The sequence below is a fragment of the Mastigoproctus giganteus genome, chromosome 9, assembly GCF_048544385.1.
Source record: "Mastigoproctus giganteus isolate SK-2022 chromosome 9, ASM4854438v1, whole genome shotgun sequence".
In the NCBI taxonomy this organism is placed as follows: domain Eukaryota; kingdom Metazoa; phylum Arthropoda; class Arachnida; order Uropygi; family Thelyphonidae; genus Mastigoproctus; species Mastigoproctus giganteus.
The window spans coordinates 228885092-228899651 of NC_143583.1; the positions used below are offsets into that span (position 1 = coordinate 228885092).

Sequence of the window (14560 nt, forward strand, 5' to 3'; positions counted from 1 at the left end):
CTGATTTAAGTATTTTTATATAATCCGTTTAGAAATCTGGTAAAAATACAAAATAAACCAGACTTTCCTCTGCCAATATTTTCGCTTTTTTATTTGTAAAAAATTCATTCTGATGTTATGGAGCAAATTTAAAGTTACTTTGGAATTTTTCGGTTAAAACTGTAACTGAGATTACTTATCAGCAGTAAAATATCGAACTTTTCTTAAAATGCAGATGTATAATTATGATGCATTTGCATCATAACTGCAGCGATGTTACTTCTTGAATGAAGGCGCTTTTGATTTTTAGCGCAATTCTAGAGAAGCTCCTACCGATGAAACTTCACGTGGTGGCCATCACGTAAAACCTTTGTGTACCCTTGTAATTTTGTGTTTAGTATAGCAAGAGGATGTCCTAATAATCCTTTTCCCTTATGATTAAATCTGTACTGTATGCTTAATTGTTTCAGAATGAATCATTTATTTTGTGTCCTTTCTTCCCTCTTTATCTAGGGCTATACTCGGTCTAAAGAGTACATCGTAACAGAGTGGCCTCTTCAGCGAACCATTGCAGATTTTTGGTCGTTAGTGTATGACCATGACTGCAATTCCATCATCGTGCTGTGCAGCCCTCCTCCTTCAAATGTAAGTTTTGTAATATTTGATTTGTTCGTTATTATTACAAAATTACTGTAGTACATAACTCAACATACAACAACGGAAAATATTTTTAATAGCGATAACTTTTCTTTGTCTCTCTACTGTGAAAATTCCACGGACCTTCATTTACCTTCATTATATCCCATACTCTCTTTTGATTCCTGGGAGAAATATCCCTATGGAAATCCTCCTCCTCCTGGACGCATTTTTGCGTAGAAATAGTACGAACTTTATTGTAATTTAGAGGAAGCATGGACAGCAAATGTAAATTTTGTTAAACTTCAATTAATGAATGCCTGTTTACCTGAATAACTGTATGGACCGCTGAGGTGATCAAACGAAATTCGTGGAAAACAGCTCTGTCACCAATTTCACTCAATTTTTCTTCTATTAAAAAAAAAAAAGGCCTGTTTCAACTCATCACTGCACCGTGACAATAACAAATTTTTAACCGTTTTGCCTTCTACTGATTGCGTCGGGTGAAGATTTTTCACTTCACAGCTATAAAATTATTTAACATTTGCTTTAATCGTTTAGAAAAGTAATGATGAACAAGTATGTCACAGGAAGGGATATAATCATTGAAGGAGCAGAATTGAAAAGGTGGATTCATATATTTATTTATTTATTGAAGTAAAGGAAAAGGAAAAGTTATATCCACCCCTAGACAGCAACCATATGCTAGGAGGGTAAACGTAACTATAACAGATTAACAATATATACATTGAGTAATATAAAAGGTACAGATCAAATTAATTACAGCAGGCTAAGACAATGTTCTAAATAAATTTAGCATCCCTCGAAGCGTGTCCGGGAGTGACAGCAAGTTGTAGAAGGCTGTCCGGAACAGGAATGGGGGGAAGCACAGTTTATCCTCAAACACAGAACCTACGAGAGCGGAGGAGACTTGAAACATTTAAAAATTGCAACGTTGAGTAGGTATCCGCAAAGACTTTGCATCGATAGATCTTGTCCACGCAAATCGCCTAGGGGTTAATATTTAGGTCGTTCAGGAGTTCAATCGTGCTTGCTGGAAACATATGATTGAGCGAACTGATTTGGTTGAGGGGCAGGTCGGATCTTAGATATTTAGTGATTAGTTGTTCTTCTGTTATCTTTGGGCAGAGTGATGAGCCTATCGATGATGGGAGCATTTGGTCTACCAGAAATAAGCTTGGAGAGGGTAATTATATTGCAAGTAGTGATTATTTGTTTCCAAGGGGTCATTCATAGAGCGAATGCAGTATAGCCCTTGAGATAGTAAGGGGATGTCCTGAAGTCCTATTGAGTGATCGCAGCAGCCAATACTCAAGCCCCAAGAACTGCTGCTGGTAGGTTGGAGGGAAATCTGGATTTCCGATGCATAAAGAACCACGGTACAACATAAATTTGGACAAATCTAGTTATTAGCTTGTTATAGCCGTAATCAACCAGTTCCTGTCAAGCAGACCAAAGGGCTGCGAAGAATTTGCTTCTTGCTTCCTTGAAGTGCTTCAGAAAAGACAGGTTCGAATCCAAGACCAAGCCGAGATTCCCGTGCTCCCACGGGAACCTCGGCTTGGTCTTGGATTCGAACCTGTCTTTTCTGAAGCACTTGACAATTTTGATTTGATATCTATTTATAGAGACGTGCATTGGATTTATTCTTTTCCTCTTTGTGAACGTCATCCGGGCAGATTTTTCGGCATTTATCTTGAGTCCAATGTAATGCAGAAAGGTGTTTATCTCATATATTTGTTTTATTACAGCTCTTCGGACAGAGAGCGCTTGTTCTGGCTGATTCGAATGAATGAAGAAGCTTCGTATCATCGGCGTACGAGATCATGTTTTGGAAATTTGCCAGCAAAAGTTCCAAGGCAGCCGCAAACAGTGCTGATGACAAAACGCCACCCTATGGAACCCCACTGCAGACAGTAACGGAACGGGAGAGACCATTGTGCTCCAAAAGGAGCCGTCTTTCCTGCAAAATTTTATTGAGTACGGTGAGGAGGAGGATATCGGAGATCCTAAAGTTCTTCAGGATGTTAAGTAAAGATGTGGTGGAAATTCTGTCATATGCAGATTTAACGTCAAGAAAAATTATGTCAAGCTGTGTTCGAGAATTCAAAGCTTCCTGTATGTGAAAAAGAGTTTGAAGGAGATTGGTGGTAGTAGATCTTCCAGGGACCGTGGTGTGAAGGTGGCAAGGTCTGTGAAGGAAACAGTGCTCATAAGTTAAGTTAGGTTTGTTGCCTTTTCAAAAACTTGAATTAGCGAAGGGCCCACTGAGATCGGACGAAATTCCTTTGCAGTTTTTGGCCTCACTCTTCGGAATGGCTTTGACGCAATAGTGTGTCCAATCTGGGGCACCATCGAGGTTCGCAAAATTTCATTAAAGATGTGTAAAAGAGCATTCCCGTGATATTTTAGCGATAAACTAGGGCAATCCATCAGGCCCGATAGTAGCTTTGTTGGGTACTCGTTTATTACTTTCATCAGATTCTTCTTCGTGATGTTAAATGCAGACAGGGGAGTCAAATCACGTAATGGGATGGAGATGGGAGGATTCGATTCTTTCTTTACGTGACTCTCGCCAAAAGTATTATCGGCTCACTCGATGAAACGGATTTCACCCATCTTAATACCTGTAATGTAATGCTTTGCAAATGGCCGCTTTGAGCATACTAACCTATTAGCTATGTATCTATTGTTGGCGTGTCGCTTTTGCTTCAGGAAAAATGCACTTTTCTTTTTAAAGCTAATGAAATCACTTGTGCATCCAGTGCGCTTCCATTTCCTGAAGGCACGTTGCTTTGTCCAGAAAAGCGGGCTTCAGATCTCTTCAGTATCATGGTTTTTGAATTTCCTTGAATTTCCGTCAGGAGGGAGGCAAGACCATTATATACTTATCTGAACAAGTCATTAGCTATAATAATGATAACTAGCTGGAAGTCAAGAGAAGAATAAATCTCGGATGAACAGATGAAATTCAAGAGTTCGTAGGCAGCAAATGGATGGCCATTGCACAAAACAGAAGAAACTGGAAAGTTGCTGGAGAGGCCTTCATCTTGCAATGGATTGATGATGAACCGTTTAGAAGAGAGTATGCAGTAAAAGTATAGTTAAATTTGTCAGGCCCTGGATTTGTCTGTTGCAGTTGGCGAGTGAGTTATCGATAGTTAGCAAGGAAAAGTTTCTCAACCTGGCGGATATAAGTCCATACATGAAGCTGACCCATTCATTTGTTCAGATACGTTTTCTTAAAAATGCGGTCTATTTTTAATGAATGATACAACTTTCATTCATTTGTATTTTACCAAAAAAAAGCCGTACTGTAATAAAACATATGTTATGTAGCTTTGTTTGGATGTTCGTCACTTATGAGTAGAAAGTACTTGTAATTCCACTACGTAAAAAGAGGAATGTGATTACCCCAGGGCCGATGCCCTTGCTTAACTTAAAAAAAAAAAAAAAAAAGGCATAATAATATGCATACTTGATCATAGATTTCGCTGTTTGCGCGGTAATTATTGGATATTTCTGAAATTTTAAATGGAGAAATCAAAGAAAACGCTTCTGTTGATGACTATTGAGAACCCATGCGTTTCAGCTATCAATGGAAATATTTTCTGAAATTGCGTTTGAAGATGAAATGCATCCAGAAAACGTGCTGTATCGATAACAAAAACCATTCAACTTATATTTTTTATCAAGCGCGAATTGTGGTGTGATCAGTTTCCAATGTGGCTTGCAACAGATGAATTTTTGCTAGTAGATGCACATTGAAGAAAGAAGTATGGCATTTTTGTTTTTCAAAAACAATTTGTTGCGATTCTTTGGGTTATGTTTCTCATGCTAATAAAAACAGTTATGGTCTCTTTTTTTTTTTCTCCTTATTTCCGATAAAGCAGCACGCAGACGTCATTATTAAAAGCGAATCATTTTTTCGCGTTCAATTAGCGAATACAACGCCTGCTTGTATATTTCGGAAATAAGGTTATGTTATGTTAGGCTGTGACCATCGGCAACGATCCATTTCGCACTAAAATGGATATGGTAATAATGATTCTGACATTTTTCATGATCTCACTAAAGCAGCACTCAGCAATCCTTCGGCTTATTCTGGAAGAAGCCTGCTTGGAACTTGTTGAAAGCCACATTGTGAATTAAACGCGACTAGGCGTCGCGTTTAATTCACAATTGTCACACAGACATGCTGCTCACAAGAGTTGCTCAACTTAGATCTCTTACACAGCAATTGCAGTTATATCCTGCAATTGCTGTGTAAGACATCTGATAGACCATGATGTTTATCATGGTCCTAGCGTATGCAGCAGAAATATGGGCATCCGCAGGCACTTCCGTTATGAAAGCAGTGTTCACCTGAGTATTGGCTTCTCGAACAAGGAATTTCCATAGATTGTTACCGACCCTGGCTTCAGACCACAGCCATGGCTAACACCATCAACATTCCCAGGTTCCCATGGCTTACTGAAGAGAGGCGACTCCTATTAACTGTTGAACTTATGGCTGTCCACAGCACTTCATGGGCACCTTCACCTGTCCCACCTCTCCCACAGCCAATGCTGTCCTGAGTCCAGGATGTGGATGTCAACCTGAAGAAGTTTGGTCAGGATCGCTTATACACACAAAGATTACTCTGACCGTCGGCCCAGCCCGTGACTACCACAGTCCCCCATGGCCTAATGATTTATATCCCCAGCAGATCCATGCACCAACCGCTTCATGCAGTTTGGTGAAAGAACCCGCATAATACCAACTGGCCAGTTGGTCTTATATATATGTATAATTTTTGTTTAATTTATACAATTTTTTCTCAGCATGCGTTTTTTTTTTTTAATTTAAAGAACATTCCCGTATTTTGTTGTTAATCCCCGGATAAAGTTCTGTTATTAGACATTGTAACATGCAGTTAATGGATCATATTTCCATATGTTAGAATAAGGCTCTCTCTGTCTCTCTCCCACTACACTCCTTTGCATACTGAATAAAATAAATTACGTGGCATATTAATAACTTAACAGGTCTTAATTTTTCTATTTTCAGAATGTTCGTATGGTTAATGCACCACTGCTAGCACTGCTTCCAACTCGAGTTCGCTCGCCCTGCAGTAAAGAGAATTTTTGAAATGCCCCTCGTGGGTTTTTTTTTTTTTTTTTATTTGGTAGTTTTTGGCGCATCGGCTTCTGTGGCCATATTGCACCTCCCAAGGTTTTTGCAGTACTTTGATCCAAGCCCGAGGCGAGAATCGAACCCGCGATCTTTGGGTTGCCGGGCAGGTACTTTACCCACTCGGCTAGCCCGGTCGGCCCCTCGTAGGTCTGATTTAATCAGCGAGCTATGCTCCTTGTCAAAGACACCCCTAGCTATTTATATGAGGTGTTTTTCTTTTCTTTTTTTTTTATTTCCACTCTCTCTACCTTAGTATTGCCGACAGTGGCAATTGTTATTATTTTTTAGTACAACAGCTCCCCTCAAGCACCGAGGTCCACAAGCTAACTGACTGCGTTCAAATATCAGAATCACCAGTTGCTGAGGGATTATCCCACTATAATATTTACGTGCAAGCTGTCAGTTTCTCACGAGCAATGACACAAAAATTATAAAATGTCATTTATTGTGCAAAACTACTTTCAATTATATATACATAACCGTATTCATTTAATCTGCTAATGCATGTTCTTATATCCATAAATTTTCTCTCAAATTAACAATATCAATTCTCTTCACAACAGCAATCCATAAACTAACTAAATACTAACAATTCCATATATCTCTCTTAATTTAGCAGTATCATTTGAGTTCTCTTTACGACTTTAACCGATAAACCAACTCAGTACTAAACATTTCCTTATTCTCGTAATTTCTTCAACCTTACTCTAATATAATTACAACTTTATCTAAGCACACTTTCCAATACAACACACTTCAGAGGACTTACGTTCCTCGGTGGGGTTTCTTTGTACGGATTCCTTCCACGGAGTGCGGCGAAGTCTCTCTTCTTAGTTGAAGTCTGCCGTATAGCTCTCTTCCAGTACTCACATTTCGGGAACAGTTCTCTGAGAATACTGAAGGGCAATAATAGAAGCCAGGGGACTATCTGGTTACTCAGTTTCCAGATCACAGGAACGTGCCTGACGACAGATAAGTTAAACTTTCCTTAATAACGTTACTGCTTAAAGAGTAACTGGACAAGGCACCATTTTACTTTACCCTTTTCAATATTTTCTCTCTCCTAACACAGACTTCTCTTCACTTCCCCCCACTCTACTAAGACAGCCTCTGTAGTGCACGATATAACTCTTCGCTACATAGCGGGACTTTCCCAGAACTACAACAGGAACCCCCCCCCCCCCCGCACATTTTTGGAGCGAAAACCTTACCTCCTATCCAATTTAAATCTGGCTAAGCTCACTCTTCTCATACGATAACTTACATTCTGTTTTTCCCACACAACGGAACTCTTTCATTTTTTTTACCTCTAGAGCAGCTGCTGACCATACCTTTGAACTGCTACATACCAACGCCCTTCCCAAAAATGTCTCGTCATCAAGTATCGGTGTAATAGAGGAATTAAACTATTGCTCCGAAGTTTTTAATTTTAACCTACTTTCGCACCTGACCATACTGTTTACAATATTCCATAATTGCCATAATCGAAACACTAAGAGAAATATTTGTAAGACTGCGTCTTACACGCTATCTTCTCCTTTGAAAAAGATTCGTTGGGTTGTACTACATCCCACTTTAACACAATGTGCAGTGTTAGGTAAACAGTTCTCGATATGGTAATTACGTTCCTGGAATGACCTTGTAACAATGAGCCCAAAAGGGAATCTCATGACTGGTACCGAAGAGCTGAAAATATTTTTAACATTTTAAAAATATGACATCAAACCAAAAATTGAGCGGAGTATTATTCACTGCAAGTAATCACAGCCAAGGCTAATAAGACATGTAACTGCTTAGGTCATAGATTGTATTTGGCACTTGTTTGTAGGCCCAGGTATATTTAAAAAAATATTGGAGAAGTATTAAAAAAGTTTTTTCTTACAATTATCATTTGCGTTTTAGATTTCTTAAGATTTTTTTTTTTTCTGAACAGACGTATCCACCTTTCTGGCCTCCTGAAAGAGAAAGGCGAAAAAGATATGGTTCTGTATTTACAGTAGAAATTGTCTCCTTCAACCATTATCCAAATATAAAAACGTGGATATTTAAGGTCCTCAAAAAGGTAATTATATTCATTTGGTTTACTACATTTACATACACTTTACAAACAGGAACTTCAAACACATTCGAAACTTAATGCGAATATTTTTTTGGTTAGTTTTATTACCATGTAAAACACTGGCACAGAACTGGTTCCTTATGGAACCAGTAAATGGTAAGTTGATATCTTTTCGTTTGCAATTACGAAAAAAGCGAAAACTTTCCCACCGACTACCATTAATTCTTTTTTAGGCTGACGTAAGGAATCAAATTTGGATTGATGAATGACAAGTCAGTGAGGAATAAACCTGACACTCTTGAAATCACTCGACATCCTGTGCCATACCGAGACATGGCTAATCGCTAGTTAGGTATACCTCCTTTGCGCCACCGCTGCCATCTACGCTTATTGCTGTGACTGAACAAATGTCCAGGAGGAAACCGGCACTCTGTCCCATATTACACTGAGAAATCCTTGGCTATTCAGCCTATTGGACCTTTTCTTTCAGCTTCTAGAAGTTATGGTATCACCAAAGATACGAACGACGTTGTTTCGGCCTATATTCTACCTAAGACTGGAGACCATACTGCTAATCAGCACATTATCCGAGCATATGCTCTGTGGAGATGTTACATCCCTTCTGCATCGTCCCAACTTATGGTGAAGCTTTCTGCGAGTCCCTCGGCATGTTACTATTTAATGACAGCCCAACTCGAGGTTTCTTGACTTTTTTCTTCAACCTACAGGCATTATCTTTTCCTCCACACTTTGAAGGACATGAACTCCACTAACCAAAGTAACTTTTCAATCTGATTACTAGCCCGTTTTTCTCGCCACTTTAAACTCTCAAGTCTTAACTGTCTCGAATATGGACTGATTGAAAAGATAATTTTCTCCTAAATTTCTGGATGCGTCGAGAGTCTACTTACATTTTGGATAGGATTTGTGTGGGACTACACTACTGGCAAAACACAATGATTTCAACATGCATGAATATATCACGTGTCTAGTTTTCCATTTGGAATCATGACTCTCAGTCACAGCACATTATTCTGTTTGATGGCCCTACGGGCGCCATTTCGACAGCTCATAAACATTTAACAGTTTGCCACCCTCCACAATTATTGGAACCGATAAAGTACCACACTACAGTTTTTGGTAAAATGTCTTAGTCCCTTTTTGACTGAATTCCTCAGGTTAATCTTCGACAGTCTCATAAAAAAATATTTCCTAAGGAGCATGGAGTTTTTGCGAGAGCCAACCTATTTCCAGATATATATTAATAGTTTGAAATTTTTAAAATTCCTCTTGCTGAAGTTTAGAAGTATATATTTTTTTCGCTGGAAAGCCTTCTTGTGGGTTGGGGTTGAGGGTCAGTCTGGCTCTTGCTTAACGCATAAAGCTAGCACAGCATTATCAAGTTCAAGATAAACTTTGTCATTTACTGCTTCCTACTGCGACTTTTGGGAATTAGACTCATCAACTTCCAAATAAAAATAAAAACTGTAATAAAAGAATCAAGTTTCTGTGGAAACAGACAGCAATTTACAAACCATAATTTCATTATATATCTCAAAGGGTGTCGATGTTTGAGGTATTTTCAATGATTTAATCATTACTGAACTCAAACTGCCAATATTCACAAAAAAAAAAAAAAAAAAAAATCAATAATTCTTTTGTTACTTAAGTTACGGACAAGATTCTAGAAACATAAAAACGGAATTGCTGCAATTCCGTTTTTCTTTTCTTTCTTTAAATCTGATTGTTAAGATTTATATTTTATAAAATTTGTTTTGTATTTTAATAATTAATATTAGTAATTGAGTATCAGTTGTGGAAAAAAATCGTGGTTAGACTGTAAAATATCTCGTGTAGTGGCAAAAAGGAGAATTTATTTAAGCATTGAAAAAAAGAGGATAATGCAGTTTTGCCTCAGAATTAGCTTTCTTTAGAAAGTTATGAATTTCCCTGCAGAAGATAAGTAGGAGATAAATATGACAAGGCTGAGGAAGTTTCCGATTAGGATTCAAACCGCTGGAGCTGAAACAAAAAATAAATAAATATATATTATATATAAACCGCAATGAACAATATCAAAGTATTAATTCCCAAAGAAATTTTACTTTAGCTGCCAGAAAATAGCGAGTTACTCAAGTAGCATAAACCAACGTTTCTCAAACTGCTTTCAAACCGTTTCTCAATGTTTCTGCTTAAACTGTCCGCGGACAGTTTAAGCAGAAAAATACTTTGAAATAAAACTGGTAAGCCAATCGAGTTTTTCCACTCAGAATTCAGACTTTTGCAGTTTAGCGAAGCAGACACGAACTACAGAGGCATAAAAAGATGACCCAAACACTGAACGATCATTTTGCTTTGCCCAAGACAGAAGAAAAAGCAAAATTCTCATTCAGAATTGCACTCCTCATAGCAAAAATAGGTAAAAGTTACACTATTGCCGACGAGCTTGTTAAGCCAGCCGCAAAATTAATAACAAATATTTTGCTTTGAGTGAAATTCCTTTTCCAAAAATGACGCGTGTGCGTGCTAGCAAATATTTTGCTGTATAGTTGGGAGAAACCACTAAAATGGAAGAGTATGAAACAAATTTTACAAGAATCCACAAGATGAACAGACTATTCCCCAACTGATAAATCACTTCAGAATTGCTTGTTCTCACTACCTTAAATGCTATGTTCATCAGATGAAGAGCAATGCAGGTCATCAATGGAAAGAAATGAACCATTTAGAACTTTAAACAGCGGATAATCCAGCCAAAAATAAATTCTTGAGACTTCAAAGCCACTTTAAAATAACTCTTTCGCAGATAACACTGTAAGTTGGGGCCCCTAGATTTCAGGGCTGTAAAGGACTTGCTGTGCTTTTACAGCAATACAATGATAATTTATTTATCACCCAGTATTTGGGAGGGTGTGTGAAGTGAAATTTGACTATGAAAGGTAGCAGAATTACTTACTTTCTTACCCACAACTTTGGTTTTATGGTAATATTTTCATGTTATACAGTTTACCGTTTATCACAGAAATTCTTGGTCTGTTTTTAATTTGCCTTTTGTCTGACGTGTTTTGACGTATTATACTTTGCTTGCTGATGCGCCAGTAAAAATTAACCATTGCACAGTTTCGCGATTTTTTTTTTTTTTTTCTTCAGACACTTGCCAGTGAAGCTACAAGTTTATATGCCGACCGGGCTAGCCGAGTGGGTAAAGTACCTGCCCGGCAACCCAAGGTCGCGGGTTCGATTCTCGCCTCGGGCTTGGATCAAAGTACTGCAAAAACCTTGGGAGGTGCAATATGGCCATAGAAGCCGATGCGCCAACAACTACCAAATCAAAAAAAAAAAAAAAAAAACAAGTTTATATTTCCAAAATACGTCAGTTCTTTAAAATCAGTCATCATCAAAAGCTAAGATGTGCCTTAGTTTAAAATTTTCTGAATTTTACAGAGGTATGGTGGTTGAGTAGAGCACAGTTCAATAAATATTAAGCACAAAGAATTGAACTTATTTAAGAAAGCAAAGAATGGGGACAAGGAATTTTTCATGCATGTGGGATACAAGGAAGAAAAAGGCAATTCATTGGAACCTTGTGCACTGGGTGTGGGAAAGGCTTAGACAACCCAGCTGATGTTGCGGGTGAACCGAACAGGTACTTCTTGTCTGTCTTTAATGACGAAAGACCCTTCGTGCTGAGAAGAGGCTGTGCAAGTGAGGTTGAGCCATATGAAATTAGTGATGTCGTAATTGCAAATGATTGTTTATTAGAAAAACTTTTGAGCATAAATGCAAGTAAGGCTCTTGGAGTTGATGGCATATACACTGTAGTTTTGGGGGGGAACGCTAGTGAGTGTATTGAACCATTGAGGTTAATTATAAGGGCATCTTTGGATTGCAGAATGTCAATGTATTGCCAATACATAAAAGCTGTGATAAAAGTGAAGTTACAACTACAGACCGGTTAGTTTGAATCAGTGATTAAGAGTTCAATCCAGGGACTTTTATATAGATATGGCATTCTGAAGGACACATGGCTTAAGGAAAAATCATGTTTGACTGACTTAGTAGACTATTTTGACATAAGCTGGATTTAGAGAACAATTTCGACAGTTTATTTCGATTTTAGCAAAGCATTTCACTTGGTCCCTCATAAGAGGTTACTGTATTGAACAGATTGGGATTACTAGTAAGATTCTAAGATGGATTTCTGGGTGGTTGCAAGGCAGAGCGTTGTGATTAATGGATATTCTTCAGATTGGTGTTACGTCAGGAGTGGGGCTCCTCAAGGACCTGTTCTTGGATCACTGTTGTTTCTCATTTTCATAAATAGCATCCTCGAAGGGATAGAAGGTGTGATGCCAAAATTTGCAGATGACGTAAAAATTGGCTGTGTCGTTAATGATCAGTGCCAAACAGTGCTGCTTCAGTATGACTTGAACAGACTTCATAGATGGTCTAAGAAGTGACAGTTATGATTTAATGCTGCTAAATGCAAGGTCTTGCACTTGGGGAATAGCAACCCACATAAATTATACCCTTGGCGGGTTTGAAATAAAAACAGTGGAGGATGTTGTTGTGATGAAATTTAATGACACATAGGCTGCTAGGGCCATATTGTGTCTTTCTAATGGTTAATAGGAAATACTATATTTATTGTAATGCCTGTTATATTCCTATGTTATTTAAGAAGGGCAAACAGTTCTGTTTTATTGGGATCATTTTCAAGAATTAGTGAAGAACGCGCATTAGCACATGATTTAAAGCTTTTTGAGCTGATATTGAGAAGGCGAGACGAGTCCACTAATAAATGACGAATAGTCAGTTTCACATGACATGATGTGCATAGAGGAGCACTGTCATTCATTAATAGATAGAGGTATGTGAGGCGAGTATGCCCAATTCTTAGCCTTTCTAGAATTACTTCTTCGAAAGTTTGAAGAGCCATAGCTTTGGATTTGGTTTTATTTAGTAAAGTTTGTTCCCTGGATAACCTCTCCAGATTATTGACCAACTATTGTAACAAGCTTTACGGATGATTGGTTTGAAATTGGTATATCGAACTTGAAAAGTCTTTACAATGGACGTATCTAGTTGTTTGGCGGCAAGATCTGATTTTTCATTTCCTGCTTTCCCAGAATGACCCGGAATCCAGCAGAATGTCACAATTTGGTTTGACTGATTTCATGCAAGTAATTTAGAATGCTTGTTGTTGTTTGGTTTTTAGGAGAATTAGCAACTAAGGCCATATTGCTCCGGGAATATGCGGTGGTCATTCCCTGACCTTTCCGCATCCTCCGTATTTGGTGGTGACGGGCTCGAACCCCGGTCTAATCAAGAAGCATGTGCTACGCACTGCTGCTCCTTCCCACCTGGCTACGGAGGCGCCAATTTAGAATGCATTTCTTCTATTGCAGGATGAGAGGAGTTGGTATTACTGTTTATGGTGGAGACAGCACTGAGCGAGTCAGTGTATATTAAAGCAGACTGAATTAGAAGTTCAGTGGTGTGATCCAGAGCTAAGTTTATAGCATCAAGCTCAGCAGTGAAGATACTGCATTCTACTGGTAATGAGACAGAAGTGGTGAATGACGGGAAGATTGCTATAGCACCTACTTGGGTGTCAGTTTTTGATCCATCTGTATAGATTTCAAATGCCTTTGAATTAGAGAGTAGGTTGCATGTAACTGTACGATATTGGAAGGAGACAGGGTGTCCTCTCCCCACTCTTGAAAATAGTCATCATATATTGCTTAGCTATTTGTCCAGGGTGGATCTGGTGGTGTCGTGTCACGAAATATATTACCGATTTCTATATTCCATGATTGAGCCAGTTCTTTAAATTTAAGTGGAGCAGATTGATTTTCATTAAGTTTATTGTTGTAAAATGACTTCCATTCAGTATTATACAGACATCTCCAACAAGGCTGAGAGGAAAGATTGCGGATTTTTGCGGCATACATCAGAAGTAATGTTTTTCTGCGAAGCTGTAAGCGAGGTTCATGGGCTTCGATGTAAAGGCTCTGAACCAGGGAGGTTCTGAAAGCCCCTAGAGCGAATCGTAGAGCACTGTGCTGGATGGTGTTTAAACATTCTAAAGTACTTTTCTTCGTAGGGTCATACACTGGATAGCCGTAGTCCAAGCGAGACCTGCTGAGAGCTTTATAAAGATGGATGAGGGTATATCACTCAGCGTTCCATGACATGGATGACACACATCGGAGGATGTTCAATTTCTTCAAGCAGATGGTTCGAAGATAGGCCACATGTGCTTGAAAGTTCGGTTTCTTGTCTAGTATCAGACCAAGGAAACGGACAGTGTGGGCAAGAGGAACTGGTACGTTTTTTTTATCTTTAGCTCTGTATCAGGATGAAGTGACGGAAGTTTGCAGATATGAATGGTAGTGGATTTCTGTTCTGCGAGATGGTATCCATTGCGTAAGGTCCAGGATTGAATTCTGGCTAGAGCAATTTGTAGCTGTCTTTTGATAGTATTCATACTTTGCGATTGGCAGGATATGGTGAGATTGTCAGAATACATGTGTACTTCAACCGTTTTTGGACGATCTTCCAATATATTGTTGACCCTAATCGCAAATAGGGTGGACTCAATATGGAACACCCTCTTCATGAATGTGAAATGCTGACATCATGTTTTTATATCGGACTTGAAATGTGTGTAATTTTAAAAAGTTCTGA

The 14560-nt window shown here is 38.5% G+C and overlaps 1 protein-coding gene across 1 annotated transcript in view; it reads left to right on the forward strand.

Moving 5' to 3' along the window:
• The window catches only part of Ptp36E (protein tyrosine phosphatase 36E), a 235318-nt gene that overhangs the window by 173234 nt on the left and 47524 nt on the right, over nt 1–14560 (forward strand). Inside the window, exons 13-14 of the mRNA XM_090381417.1 lie at nt 493–624; nt 7745–7873. Of these exons, the coding sequence (XP_090237543.1) occupies nt 493–624; nt 7745–7873 (261 nt within the window). The remainder of the gene's footprint in view (nt 1–492; nt 625–7744; nt 7874–14560) is intronic.